General features: G+C 45.8%; 1 protein-coding gene across 5 annotated transcripts in view; it reads left to right on the top strand.

Moving 5' to 3' along the window:
• The window catches only part of NHS (NHS actin remodeling regulator), a 271,085-nt gene that overhangs the window by 250,205 nt on the left and 5,350 nt on the right, over positions 1-15,530 (top strand). Inside the window, exons 1-5 of one of the 5 annotated variants that reach the window (XM_080377116.1) lie at positions 3,983-4,052; positions 4,099-5,225; positions 7,485-7,677; positions 10,946-11,077; positions 12,345-15,305. In XM_080377116.1, coding sequence (XP_080233242.1) covers positions 5,205-5,225; positions 7,485-7,677; positions 10,946-11,077; positions 12,345-15,305 — 3,307 coding nt within the window. In that variant the 5' untranslated portion in view covers positions 3,983-4,052; positions 4,099-5,204. Of the gene's footprint in view, positions 1-3,982; positions 4,053-4,098; positions 5,226-5,261; positions 6,578-7,484; positions 7,678-10,945; positions 11,078-12,344; positions 15,306-15,530 lie in introns of those variants that run through there. The other 4 variants (XM_080377112.1, XM_080377115.1, XM_080377113.1 and 1 more) reach the window with 4 other exon arrangements.

Here is a 15,530-nt window from a genome sequence, read left to right as displayed (position 1 = left end):
TTTCATTTTCTCTGCATTTTTTCTTTCTTCGGTTTCCCCAAGTCCAGCCAGCCAGGCTCTGAAATCTCAGTGTTCAAGTTCAGAATGTCATGGGACCACGCTTTCTCAACCTCCTGGTGGACAGCCATTATAATAAAACAAGGGAGATTGAGCAAGGAACTCAGTATTTGGAAATTCACACTCACAACCGCACAAAGTATAATAAGTTGCACTTAATTATTATTTAAGGAGAAATTTAAGGGACAAGAAGCAGCAGATTGTTTTCCAGCCAGGTTTTGCTTCTCCCCGAGACCTCAGCTAGAGCAAATGTGAAGGGAAAATAATGCATTAGGTAATTTTATAATTTTATTCCAGCTCCCTGCCATTTCAAAAATATTCCCTATGGTCTGCTCTGGGTTGTTTTGTCCAGCAAAGGGAAGCACGACCGAATGTACTAACATTCACACAGTTTTTTTCTGAAGGCAAACAAAGCCTCAGTAAAAAATAACTGAATGAAGGACCAGGCACAAGTTGGGTTATGTACCTTCTGTGTGCAAATCCTGCCTGTAGCTGTTAGAAATGAAACCTACCTGGCATTATTCGTCAGCATGTATAGCACTATCTGTGCAATGAGCCTAATACCTACTACCCTGTATTGTGGGATGATTATTTTGTACCTTCATCTGCTGGAATGCCATGTGTGGTATGACTTCTGTCAGAAAACACATCTTATTTTTGCCTTTACCTTGTCAAAACATTGGAACAGTACATTAATTGTTAAAGGATTGTCAGTACTTTAAAAGATCACATCTGTGATTCTCCAAAAGAAAAGAAAACTCCCACAAGCAGATGAAACAAAAACTTGAAGAGAATGAAACATATGGAAATACAAATGTTGGGAGCAGGTAGGTGAGCAGGGTTGTGTTTTGCCGCAGAAATAACATGGTCAGAAATATTCCTGTTATTTTCTCTTTAGTGTCAGTTGACAGTGTAAGAAAGCTGCTGTATAGGTACAAATGTTAATTTCTAATTAAGTAGTCAACTGTGCTCTGAAAAGACTGGAAATCTGCTAACCTTTTATTAGTATTTTTTTTCCTTTTACCAGACCTTTAATTTTTCCAGCATGTAAATCAATACCATTTTCCCTAACTCCTGTGAGTTAATGAAGCAGCAGGCTCTCCGTTTTACAGGGCAGAGAAAGGGACAGTTCACCTAGGGCTGCAGAAGGAGTCAGTACTCGACTCATGTGAACACGGGATTAAACACTAGCTCACATTTAACTCTACATGTTACCTTTCCAGTACATGAATGATTGCTTCCAAACAAGAAGTCAGGATACACTGTTAATAAGTACATGTTATTTTTCTGTTCATGTAGAGTGAAAGAATCCTTGTGTATGTTCTGTTAGCTGCTGGAAATGGACCATGCATGAAGCTTACGGATGCTGAAGTTACGTGCTGATGCTCTGTTTGGATGAATCACTCATGTTATTCATAAGGTCATCCTGGGAAGGAAATTTCCCCCACCTGGTGCTATAGAAGCCTGAAGTCTGAAACAATATCGATCCCTTACGCTTTTTATAAGCTGCAACTTTTAGGTGGCAGGAGTCAAAATTAATCCTCTGGAGAATAGCGCTGTGCTGCTAGCTGCCTCCTGCCCTCACCAAGGCTGTGTCGGCACTGCCAGCACCAGCCCTGTGCTGCTGGGGGTTGTGATGCAGACACCAAGATTTCCGAGACATAGCAAGGTAACACCTTGCCTACGTGGTCAAACACAAATGAGGGGGAAGGAATCAACTCAGCCGTGCCTAAATTTGAGAAATATTTTGAGGATAAAGAGCATTTTAAAAAAATGCTCTTGATGAGGCTTTAGTATTCTCAAGACATCTCTAATTACATGAAGAAAAATTAGTTCTTTATTCTTGGGTTTATGTTTTCCCTCTCGCCTTTGCACTGTGTTCAATACGCCCTGTGCACTAACTTTGAAATCCCGGTATCTCCTGTAATGCTATCACTATAGGTAAGGCAGGCTACATACATGATTTAATGCAAATGATGCTTCTTGCACTAGTTTTCTCTTGTATCGTTAAGAGCCTGAACAACAGTGGCATCTCAAAGCTTTGGGTGATGGAAAACAGAAGAGGGGCTGAAGTGGCATTTTTATCCTGTTATTGGGCCATTCATTTCCTCCTCTGGATCCCAGCTCTGGGACAATAAATAGGGCAGGCCCATAAATTGCCAGGCTGGCAAGTTTGTTGACTGCTATATTGCTTCTTTATCACTGCGCTGATGAGGTTTAAGATTTTCGTTCATTGAAAGGGTGAATCGTATGTCCTGACTTAGGTACTTGCAAGTGACACTAGGCTCTTCCTAAAATCAGGCTGGGGAGAGTGTTCAGGGATGGTTCATCTCACCCCAAGTTAGCTGCTGAAGGAAGGTGAGCTGAATTGCTCTGTGGCAACGCTGTTTCTCTGTAGGGGAACCCTTGCTGACTAGTTCAGACTTGGGCATCTGACTTTTCTGTTGTAGTGCACAGAAACCAGAGACTTCCACATTGAAGACATGTGGGGCACTGAGACATCAGTTCACGCACATATGCAACCAAGATTTGTACTGCAGAGCGGTTTCGTGAGCACAGTGGCACCTCTGCAAGTGAAGTTGATGGGGTAGCTCAGCAAATAAAGATGTGCACATATGTCAGAATAAATCCCTATTCAGGCAATTACGCACCAGTTTAGTTTCAAAGCAAACTTAGCCCAATAAAGAAAAATTCCTATTTAAAGTATTCTGGCTTTGTATTTAACAGATTGATTATCGCTGTTGCTGTTTGCCAAGCACACCCACACAAAAGAAATTAACTTTGAAAACTGCCTAACTGCAGATTTGCCCATCAGACCAGAACAGCCTTGGGTATATAATAATAATTTCTTGCTTAATTACGTGTTTACTCAGGACATTTAGAGATATTCTGGTTTTCTGAGTGAATGAGAACGCTGGAAGAGCAGCAGCTCTCTCCCTTCCCCAGCATGGAGATGTCAAAACGCTGAGGCTGCTGCTATATCCCAGCGTGCCTCGGCTGCCCGGCAGCGGGCACCATGCAGGAGCAGGCAGTAGGTGACCTTGGGACTCCTTGGTGAGGTGGCAGTGGCACCATCTTTCTAAAGGAGCGCTGATGTGGCAGCAGGAGCTGAAATGTTGCTGGTCACCGTTTCTGTACTACCTCTTCCTGGTAGGAACCTAGAAAATTTGTCCTGCCATGCTTAAACAGGGACCTGAGACTTCAGCACATCAAATGATGTCTGTGGGTGCACGTAACCAGAGAGGTGTTTTCTCAGAGGCATCAGGCAGGGCAGCGCACGGGGGAGGTAGGAAAGCCCTACGCCAACAGGACAGACCGATGGGTAGCCAGACCTTGCTTGTGTTGTCTGTAGCCCACACTACTCTCTCCTAGGCTAAAGTCGAGGTCCTGCTGTTCCTCCTGGGGAGGTTTGCCCCTTAGTGGCTTGTGCACGTAGCTGTGCTGGGAGCTGGGGCTGGGAGGTCCCTCCCGTCCTCTTCTCCTTGTGCGCTGACTAGGACCATGATAGGACTCTGTGGGACATTGCAAAGATTTTCATATCCTGAACTTGTCAGCAGCATTTGTCTCGTCATGTCCCAACCCTCCCCAGAGATCTGCCCAGTACCTTCCATGAGGAAGCAGAATTTTGGTTCATATCCTGATTTTGATAACTGCAGTCAATCTGCTCAGAGCAGGTGACTGGAAACTCAGCCCAAGGACCAAGGGTGAAATCATCCTTGGGTATCTGAACAGTAGACTGAACTGGTTGATGTATTTAGCATCTCCACAGCCTTTGTTACAAGAATAGAGGTGTTTCTCCTGTGATAAGGACCTTTACCAGCTTGGGAGAACTGGTTTTGCACTGACCTCAGTAGAAACTAACTTACTGGAAATGTTGACTCCAAACAGTCCTCTTCTGATTTCCTGCCTTGGTTCTCCAGTAAGGCTCACGGGCAGCTCATCTGGAGGCTTCCTGTGGTTTTAGTCCTGCACATGGGACCAAGGCAAAGCAGAAGGTGTTGCTTATCTAGGGAGAGAGTAGGAAAAGATGGGGAGCAGAAGGTGTTGCTTATCTAGGGAGAGAGTAGGAAAAGATGGGGAATTAGGCTTTTTGAGACTCCCCACAGCTTTTTTTTTTTTTTTTTTTTTTTTGAGAAGAGACCATATGATGTGAAGTCTTGCAAACTGAGGGCTTGTGGTTCATCCATCACAGCGGTGTTCATAATGATTGGGAGGAAAAATGTTCATAGGATTATTTGGCGGATCTTCCAACCACTGCAGGGGGAGATAATGACCTCCACTGAGAAATGTGTGCTAGAGCTTTCCAGTGTGATCAACAGACCTGTTTTGTTTATCTCCTTTTTTGTTTTATTTCCTATTTTAAAAGAAGTAATACTTCACTCCTTGGTTTTGCAAACAAGGCATAGCAATAAACCAGTGTTTCTGCTAGAAGAGGATTTGGGAGGTGCCAGGGATTCAGCAAGACCCAAGTCACTGTGGCTATTGCTGTTTGTCCTTTCAAGTACTATTAAAAGTGACAAAAAGCCAATTGGCTGTTGTCACTCCGACACAACCTTAGAGATGTAATGATAACATCAGAAAACCTTAGCAAGCAATGTATTTGATAAATCACCCTCAGGACCAGCATTATGTATGTCCATTGCTTAAATACCTCATGCAAAAAATTTCCCTTATGTTATGAAATAGTTTAGTTATAATGTAATTGGATACATACATTCAGGCAGTACACAGTTTGAGTTACCAAATCAGTACAATACCAGTCAATACAATGCAATTGGGACAATTTAGGCATGTCTGTACAAGAGGGTTGAACCAATTTCACTGCAGTTTTGTCTGAGTAAGGAAAATCAGCAGAGACTTCACAGGCATTCAAACCACTCTGTGGGCACAGTTTCTTGAGCTGCATTTTGTAGAGAAGTAGTCCGTCCTGGGACACAAACCCATCAGTAGGAAACAAGGTGAAAATCTCAGTTTGTTTTGCCTCTGATACTGATTTATCCAGACAAAAATGATGTGTTTTTACTGGAAACGTTTTGTGTATGGTTTTATTTTTAATTAAATTTAATTTTAATTTTTTTTTTTTTTTTTACATTTCGCATTTATAGTTTAACAGCACTCGTTCGCCCTCCCCAGTTGAGTGTTGCCACATGACCCCCTGGAGTAGAAAGGTACTGGAAAAACAAGCAATCCTCAATTAACAGCCCTGTCTCACGCTTCTCCCTTCCAGATCCTCCTAACCCTTCCTCTTGCTTGCTTTTCACTTGCTAACTTTACTGTGCTAAAAGCCTTTTCTGTTTTTCTTATGTCAGTAAGACACAATAATAACTTCTGTTTTCTTCCCCTCTTTCATTCTTCACCTTGGATGGGTTTCAGGAGCTCGTGGCCACAAGGCCACCTCTTCCTATCGCCTCCTTTAAAAGGCCTGAACTGGGACAGACCCGCTAGCGCTAGCAATTGCATTTCATTCTCCTGCAATGTTTTTGCCAAACGGCCCCTTTTCTTCTTCTTTTTTTTTTTTTTTCTAAATGGTACGAAATTGTCCAGGCAATGCCAGCATGCCAGCAGGTATTTATTCTATGGCCATTTGGTGATGCCACTGTTTGGAGAGGAGGAGCTCTGGCAGCCAGGGTCACTTCGCCTGCTTTGTCCAGCACTTCATTGTCATCCAGGGGAGGAATCGGCAACAAATGCAGCTTCTCTGTGTGTGTGTGTGTGTGTGTGTGTGTGTGTGTGTGTGTGTCCATGTGTCCATGTGTGTGTGCAAGGGTTGGGGTTTTTTTGCATGCATGCATCAAACTGTTGGAGGGGGAGTTACCTAGGAAACAAAGTCTTTTGTGCTTGAAGTTTATATGAGCTATTCACGTCTGCCGGGGATCAGCACAAAAGCTGCAGGCAGAAAGAAGGCTGCGATGTTTGACTGAAATCCTGTGTGGGAAAAGGGGGTTTTCTGTGGGCGGGAGGAGGAGGAAGCGTGCGTTGTCTCGGGTCTGGGGGTGCTGTGGGAGGTGACACTGGCGAGGTAAGTAAGTGCCCTCCAACAGTTTAAATAGTAGCTGCTGAGTTAAGGTCTTATATGTTTTGGGGGCCGGGGCATAAATGCTGTTTTGTAAGCCTGAGACAGTTAATTCCCCTGGGATTTGTGACGAGCCTGGGTGGAGGAGCGGCAGAAGTACAATGGCAGCCCGGGCGTGATCCTGCGGTGTTCAACGCCCGCCTGTTCAACGCCCTGCCAAGGAGCAGGAGAGCAATATATTTATCTTCACGGTGCTTGCTACCGAAACTAAAACTGGCAAATGAAGTGTAAACAGCAGGCGGGGTGGGGTGGGGGGTGGGGGGGGAGGGCTTGTAGTTAAACTGCAGTTGGGAATTCAGGACTGAAGAGGAAAGCCGGGCTGAAAGGGATTGCAATTCGTTTTTAAAAACCAAGTGGCAGATTAATGTCCTGGGCTGGTTGAAGAGTTGTCACAGCTTATAGAAGAATGTATTAATGGAAAAAGGGAGGGAAATTAGGCAGAAAAAGGTAAGTGTTTCTCCCTTCCATCCCTTCCAAACAAGACAGGAACTTTTTTTTCAAAAGAACCCCCAAACCCGAGGTGGTAGCCAGCACCACATGAAAATGCACTTAATTTATTTCTCTTTTACTAGATGAAATTATAGTAGCTTTGCAAGACAGGGTGTTGTTGGGGGATTTGTTATTTCTTCCAAAAGAAACCAAACCGTCTGTGTTTCTTCCATACAGTTTACTTTTCTCTCCATTTCTTCATTTTCTGAATCTAGTGCTTCTCATAACTCGCTGTAAAATTGTGCATCATTTCTAAATAACCCTTTGAATTTCTTCTGGTGGTGGCTACTCTTCTCTTTGGCCACTGTCCCCCTACCCCAGCACTGTTGCCTGCTGCTTCCCACCAAATAGCTGCTGGGTGGCTGTAACTTCAATCTGCGCGTGGTGTGAATTTGTAAAAATGAAATGTGAATGGTTTTCTGAAGTACGGAGGGGTCTTCTTTAAAACTTCGGTCTTTCTGATGCTTGTTCTCACATAAATGTTATATGGGGCCAGTCCTCACTATTAATCAGCGGACTCAGGTTTTCAAAAGGTTGCAGATACAAATGAAAGCCCATGGGTCTAATGCTGATGGTAATTGATGGCACGCTTGCAACGGCTACCCACGAATGCAGGACATACCCCTTCTGACAGAGGAGATGCCCTGTAAATATGCTGAATTGCAGTATGTTGAGGTATTTATTTGTCTCCTATTAGCAGGATGTTATTTTGCCATTGGAGAATAGCTTGTGTTGCGGGACTTAGCTAGAAAGATTCCTCCTTGCATCCCTGTAATTGATTTCTGATCTGTGTGTCTGCTTTGTTTCAAAATTAGCCTTGTGTGCCTGAGTGGGAGACACTGATTTTGAATGTATTCATTTGCAGTCCCATCCACCAGAGGACGAAGATACAGATGTCATGTTAGGGCAGAGGCCGAAAAATCCAATACATAATATCCCTTCTACACTGGATAAACAAACCAATTGGAGTAAAGCACTACCTCTCCCAACTCCAGAGGAGAAAATGAAACAAGATGCCCAAGTGATTTCTTCTTGCATTATCCCCATCAATGTCACTGGTACAAATCTCTTCTCTTTCTTTTTGTATTTATTGCATGGTTCAAGGGAGGTCAACTACTTATTTTGTTTAATTTATTTGAAGTCACGGGATTGTGCAGTCTGAGGGTAAAGACCCTAGCTTGAGGATTTAGTTTCTGGAAGACAGTGGGCTAAATTCATCCCTCATGCGTGACCACTGGAGTCACTGAAGCCGCATCTAGGATTAATTTGGCCCATGTTTTTGGAGTCGTTATACTGCGTAATGTAACACTGGTTCCCTGTATAAACAATGTACTTTTGTTGTGTGTATAACCTAGTCTGTATTTACAAAGACCTCGAATAACTTTTTGAATGCAGCTGACTGAAGTAATGCAGAAAGCCACCGAAATTAATCATATGATTATCATGTGTAGCAGGAGAAGAGAAACTAGAGAATGTAGGCTACTATTTGCAGTGCTTTAAACATGCGAGGCATGACTGTGTAGCATGCAAGCCATCGCTCTGAGATCTCTTTACATGCAGCTATGCTGAAGGTATAGTAATGGCATTTTCTTTTATTTCTATAACATTTGGATACATCTGATTAGATTTATTTGAAGGAGAATTTGTTTATAGAAGTAGCAGGTGTATCACTTATTAAATGTGATAGATGCTTGTTTCCAGAATTAAAAATCAGGCTGTTTTCTCTTTTTCTCTTTCTCTCCTTCCAGAGGGCTATGGTAAACATAAAGTTGATCTGAATTTTCCTCAATAATATTTCACACCAAGTTCTGATTAATGTAAGAGCATAAAGTGGGCTGACTTCCACAGTTAGAGACTTGAATATAAACCATCAAGGAAAAAGCAGGAAGCTTTCAGTTAGCCTTCATTCCCGAGAGAAAATATTTGTATTTAATCCTATTTTCCCAGTAACTGGGGGGTTGGGGGGAGGTCACAGCCCCTCGCATCCCATTGCTCTTTCCCATGTCTATCAGCGGTGCCCAGCATTCCTGCAAGTCAGCCTGCAGGCTTCACCGTGGTGCTGGAGAGGGCTGTATGCCCACAGCCCAGTTTCAGCTCCCAGCTGAGGGGCTCTGGGCTTTGGGGCTTGCGGCATATCTGTCCTACAGTGTCACGGTGACAAGTTCCCATCTGCTCCACCACCAGCTGCATGAATTCTCCTGGTGATGGCAACACGGTCCTGCTTCCCCTTTGCCCCGGCAGCGGCAGCGGAGGTGACACTGCACAGTGCTGCCAGCTCTGCCTGCCCTGCCTGGGGAGGTGGCAGCCAGGAGCAGGTATCCCCGCCACTGGGATGGTGCTTCTGGCCAGCCAGGTTCCCACAGGAGGGAAGAGCTGCCTGTATAGTCCCCGCGGGGCTGGAAGTTGGAAGCCAGCTGGTTGAGTTGGCAAGTTGGGCACTGTCAGTGGAAATCCCTGCGGAAGGTCATAGATAGTGTGGCATGTTTCCAGGAGGTAAAGCTGGTGTTAAAATGATGCGCTCTCTAGATCCAATATAGGACCCTAACTGGTGTAGGTTTTCTAACATGGCTAATGTCACCTAATGCAGTTCAGAGGACAGTTAGGTCTGGGACCAATGTTAACTTTTCCAGTAATAGCCATTTTTGCCTAGACTCCACCTGCCATACATTGGAACCAAATTTCCACTGATCAGTTTTACAGATCAAGAATGGTATGTAATCTTCTGGATGTTTATGTGTATCATTCTCATTAGCACTAATGGGAATAATTTGTATGCGTCACGGGGAGGATATACCCTCTTCCACTTTCCTCTCGGAGATGACCCCCGTGCATCTGGTTCACAGAGCATGTTTGGCTAACTCACAGTTGCTGGAAAACCAGCAATGATGCTGATTGATTTTTCGTTTCAAAGAGTTTGCTTTCAGTTCTCTGTTTTTGTTTTTTAAGCTTCTCCCAACCCTGAGAAATGTTCACTTTTTTGAAAATGACTGTTGTTGGAGTTTACGGCACTTTTGTTCCATATTAAAGAAAGTTCTTCCTCTGCTTATTTCAGGGGCATTGGTGGTTACAGGACATCTGTCTGAAGCCTCTATTTCACTGTAGTAGATTTCAAGAAGAACTTTTACAAGAAAGTTACTTTTTAATGTTTTACATTGTTACGTAGTGTAATATGTATGTGTATGTCTGTGTATAATTATGTTTTATATAATTATACGCTATTAAAATAGAGCTTCTTCTCAGGATTTTTTTTTCCCTCTTGTTTGGTTTAGTTTGTTTGTTTTTCTTAAGATTACAAACCACTGTACCAGCGATCCTTATGTTAGTGTTTTTATGGACCTGGCACATTTTTTCCGACCTATCCCATGTCAACTTTAGAGAGCATGAGTGTACAGTTGTGCAGAAAGTCAGCGCAGATGGGCGCTGGTCTTCTGGTGGGCCTCATTTTAACTCTATTTTGACAGCACAGTGTAAAAAACATAGTGAAAGACACTACCCTGTGCTAATGCCATGGAAACATAAAGAAAATGAGGAATTCTCGCCTATTCTGTGTGGCTGTGGTCATAAATAAATGTGCCCATGAACTTGGGCTCCTAAATCCAGACTGAGAATCTTGATTGACTGCATGACCCGATTCCCAGAGTGGACTCCCATACATCCTGCTGTGTGCTGAGAACTTGCAAAAATCAGGCCACTTACAGATGTACAAAAATAAATAGCAGCTGCCTCTTCATGTCACCCTTGGCCATGTGTCATCATCACAAAGAATGCTCTCTAAACTTGCACAGGGGCTTGGTCCCATTTTAGCTGTCTCCTTCCTTTTTGAATGTTAGCCCCCTTGGCATATTGGTCTCCTAAGAAGTGCCCAACTACTGCAGTATGGCATTATAAACTTAAATTGGTTTTTTATGCTTAGTTGCTTAAAATAAGTCAGGCTATAGCTGAACAGATCATGCTTTGCAGATGAGTTACTGTCATTGTGCCTATGACAGATGGATAAATAGATATAAAAAAGATGCCCTGTTACCAAGAGCTCTCAACTCTATTTTTCTTCTTGAATTTCTTTTTTTTCTCTTTTCTTTTCTTTTCTTTTCTTTTATTTTATTTTTAAGACTTCTGTTATTTTTGGCAGACCAGGCTGCTGAGGGGGAGCTGGAATTAGATGTAAAACTGTGGTATACTGTGATATAATTTACATAAGAGCTACATAAGGGCTCCCTTATGTTTATTCACAGGCTTAATCCAAGCTCACATACCTCCACTGTGTTCCAGCCATGAAAATTTGTTTACTATTTCTAAAGGCTAATGAGACCTATTTATGGGTTGCAGGAGTTGGTTTTGACAGAGAGGCTAGTATACGCTGCTCTCTTGTTCATTCACAATCTGTACTACAGCGGAGACGAAAGTTGAGGAGGAGGAAAACCATCTCTGGCATCCCCAGAAGAGTGCAACAAGAAATAGGTGTAGTATAAATACAAATCTTCCGTAGATAGCTTTCTAACCAACTTAAATTGCAGAGATATGAGCTGGTAGCCAGCCTTCCAAAGAAATGAAACCTCAAAAGCGTAAATGCTTGTGGAGTTTGGGAATTATGTGGTTTGTTTTTTTGATTTACTACAGTAAGCAAAGCTATATTACTCCATATGGCCTTGATGGACCAGGAGCCTTACTGAGTAATATAGATGTACGTGTTCAGCTCTTATTGTGTAAATGTTAATCAGTTCTTTTTTTTTTCCATTTTATTTCTGTTATAAACCCATAGTTATGTGCATAAAAAGTAACTAGATTAAGTGAAAGTTTTTTCTTGCATGAGGGGAGCTTAAGGTAAAGAACTGACAGATGTTGCTCAGCAAATTGATGATGAGCTGTCACAACAGCCGGATAACTCACTCAGATGAGCAGTTATATATCTGCCTTAGACAGCTGCTGGTACCCTATGGGAAACTTTCCTAAACGTTCCTTTTATTTTTCACGTTCGTCTTCGATTCCTTCCTTTCATTCTTTGTTACCAAGGATATTTGCCCGAAATCAAGCGGCTTAGCTCACTTTTTGTCCCAGGTAACTTAGAGGCAACTCTGTTGAGGGCAAATGCACTGCAAAATCGGAATTAACCCAAAATGAAATTTAACAGGATCATTATTTCTTAATGTTCATCTGCACCTGAAGACGGCTCTGGTGTCTCAGTCGGTTGCCATGAAACTTGATGGGAAGCAAAAGGAATGTGTTTATCATGGGGAATAAGCAACCAGAGATCCTACAAAAGAAAGATCCTGTTGCCTTGCAAATATTCTTGGTAGTAAAGAAGCAGATAATGGAAATTCTGAACAGAGAGGTAGGCCCAACAGAATTATTTTTAGAAGCTCACAGAGTGTTTTGTCCAGCAGCCACTCCTGAAAACTGTCTTTAACTAGTTGAAATAGAGTGACAAAACCTGAAAACTTAGTATTTGTCTTAATATTTACCACAGCAAGATCAGCTCCGCGTGAGATCGCGTTGCAGAAATAGGAGAACTAAGATCACATTGCAGGACTAGGAGAATTTCCCCACCTCACTGGGATGAGGTCTGCCTTATATAGCCTTTATAGCAAGGTTAAATTTGGTCCAATGCTCAGCAAGACTAAAAATGAAAAAATACAGCAGATAATGCACCTTGGGTTGCTCCGCGGGTCGTCTCGCGCCAGGAAATGTGGAGCTGTCTCCCACTCACCCAGCTTTCCATGTGTCCTAGATTCAGACGAGTCACCGGTGGCGAGAGAGCGCAATGTGATTGTGCATGCAAACCCCGACTTCTCCGGCTCCGGCAGCAGGAGGTCGGGGACCCGGGACTCAGAGTGCCAGACGGAAGAAATCCTGATAGCTGCTCCCTCCCGGCGGCGGATCCGTGCCCAGAGGGGGCAGAGCGTCGTTGCCTCCCTCTCCCACTCTGCTGGTAACATCTTGGTACTGGCGGACAATGGGGATGCCGTCTTTGCTGCCGCTGTAAGCAACCGCATCCGCTCACGGAGCCTTCCTCGCGAGGGTGCCCGGGCCAGCGAGGGCCATCAGGATGCCACAGCCAAAAGTGCAGGGTACGAAGCAGAGTGCTTCCTAGCTGGCCAGGAGAGGATCACAAAAAAGGGGAAGGAGGTCTTGAACAAGCAGGGTTCACAAGAGCGCCAGCCCATCGGTTTAACTTGTCCTCAGCACCTGCACAGCCCTGAACACAGCATCGGCGAGAGGGGGAGATCGCGGCTGTCAAGGATGACCGAGTCGGGCAGCTGCGAGATTTCATCCAACTCAGACACCTTTGGGAGCCCCATTCACTCTATCTCCACAGCAGGAGTCCTGCTCAGCAGCCACATGGACCAGAAAGATGACCACCAGTCCTCCAGTGGCAACTGGAGTGGGAGCAGCTCCACATGTCCCTCCCAGACATCCGAAACCATTCCTCCTGCTGCCTCTCCTCCACTGACGGGCTCTTCACACTGTGACTCTGAGCTGTCGCTCAACACCGCTCCCAATGCCAACGAGGACTCCAGCGTCTTCATCACAGAGCAGTTTGGTGACCATGTGGACAAGGTTAGGGGCCACAGGGCGAGCTCTTTCACCTCCACCGTGGCAGATTTACTGGATGACCCCAACAACAGCAACACGAGCGACAGTGAGTGGAACTACCTGCACCATCACCACGACGCCTCCTGTCGCCAGGACTTCAGCCCTGAGCGCCCAAAGGCAGACAGCCTGGGATGCCCCAGCTTCACCAGCATGACCACCTATGACAGCTTCCTTGAAAAGACCCCCTCTGACAAGGCAGACACTAGCTCACACTTTTCTGTGGATACCGAAGGATACTATACCTCCATGCACTTTGACTGCGGTCTCAAGGGTAATAAAAGCTATATTTGCAACTATGCAGCCCCGGGCTCTGAGAGCGGCCAGACCGGGAGCGTGACCTCCAGCCTGGCCGATTGTGCCTGGCAGGAGTGTGTGAGCCACAGGAGGCAGGGACGGCAGAGCATCTCGCTGAAGAAACCAAAGGCAAAGCCAGCCCCACCAAAACGCAGCTCGTCTTTGAGGAAATCGGAGGGCAGTACCGACCTTCCTGACAAGAAAGAACCAAAGATCGGTGGTGGGCAGCACGTCTCTCACACTGCCAGGGAGATGAAGCTGCCCCTTGAGTTTTCAAACACACCTTCCAGAGTGGAAGGCACCAACCTGCCAGCCAAGCAGGAGCTCCCCTGGGCAAACCAGGGCGACAGCGGGTTGAAGGACACTCCATTCGACACCACCGATATCCCCTCATTTAAAGACGAAGGTGCTGAACAACCTCACTATGCAGACCTCTGGCTTCTGAACGACTTGAAATCCAGCGATCCTTACAGGTCCTTGTCCAATTCGAGCACTGCTACGGGTACTACAGTCATAGAGTGCATCAAGTCACCGGAGAGCTCTGAATCCCAGACATCCCAGTCCGGGTCACGAGCCACCACCCCATCCCTCCCCTCTGTTGATAACGAGTTTAAGCTGGCCTCCCCTGAGAAACTGGCAGGGTTAGCCTCGCCCTCCAGCGGGTACTCCAGCCAGTCGGAGACACCCACCTCTTCTTTTCCAACTGCTTTCTTTTCGGGACCCTTGTCTCCAGGGGGGAGCAAAAGGAAGCCGAAAGTACCAGAGAGGAAGTCATCGCTGCAGCAGCCGCTCTCGAAAGACAGCACCGCCTTGCTGAGCAAAGACCTCGAACTTCCGATTATACCTCCTACTCACCTCGACCTAAGTGCTCTTCACAATGTCTTGAGCAAGCCCTTCGCTCACAGGCACCAGCTGCATACCTTCAGCCACAGCAAGCAGAGCGCGGTCGGGGAAGCCCTGCATCCCAGCCCTCCCTCCGCCCTCGCCATCACGCCCTCCGTTCTCAAGTCTGTCCACCTCCGGGCAGTCAACAAGCCTGAAGGAGGGAAACAGAAAGGCAGCACCCCAGACCTGCTCTGCATACAGGAGACCGCCCTGATGGCAACTGACATTTCTCCGGGCAAAACAACGAGGCCGCTCTTAGCTAAGAAACCAGTATCACGCCAGTACTCCACAGAGGACACTGTAATGTTGTACATTGACACTTCCCCAGCAGAAGTGCGCCCCGGCAAGCCACCTTTAGAGAAGAGCGCCTCTTTCAGTGGGCAGAATAGCTGCGAGCAAGAAGCTGTAACTTCAGCAAGTGTGGGTCTGATTGAACTCAAACCCGGGAAGGACCAAACGCACCCGGCCACCGAGTGCTCGCCGGAAAGCCCTCCGAATCAGGTGTGCGCTGTCTCTGTGGACGGGTTTCAGAAGGGCTCAGCTGTCCTTGGAGGTGATGATGAAGTGAAGAAACCTGGCCAGGGAGCAGAAGCAGAGCATGACCTGCAGCAAGCGCAGGGTCAGCGAGAGCTCTCCATGGGCAGTGAGGGGAGGCTGGAACCTGGGCCTGCGGGCCAAAGCCCAGCTCAGGCCGAGGGAACAGCCATCGGCGACCAGCTTCAGCACCAACCTGATGTAAGCCACCATGTGCCTGGGAATATTGGCTACGAAGCAGAGATGGCAGCAGAGAATTCACTCAGTGAAGTGAGCTGCAAGCAGGAAAACGATATCGTATCAGGTATCCCAACCAAAAGTGCCTCTGATGATGGCAGGGCAGAAGAGACGGTGGGCAGCGCCGACGAGCCTTCACTGAAAGGTCAGTGGTGAACTCTCTCCGCGTTGTACCTGGTGGCGCAGCTTTGGATGTGGCTGGTAGTGGAGCCAAAAAGCAGGCTGGTGTTGCAAATCAGCTTACCTCTCTAAGGCCAAGCACAGAGCCCCCCTGATCTGTTAGCTGGCCAGCCAACCTAAAGATATTTTATTCTTTTTCAATGTATTTGGAGTGTATTTCTCTGCTATTTCTTTCCTCCCTTGTGCTGCA

The sequence above is a fragment of the Falco punctatus genome, assembly GCF_963210335.1.
Source record: "Falco punctatus genome assembly, chromosome: 2".
NCBI lineage: Eukaryota > Metazoa > Chordata > Aves > Falconiformes > Falconidae > Falco > Falco punctatus.
The sequence above is the reverse complement of the archived record's forward strand: the minus strand, read 5'-3'. Positions and strand labels throughout refer to the sequence as shown.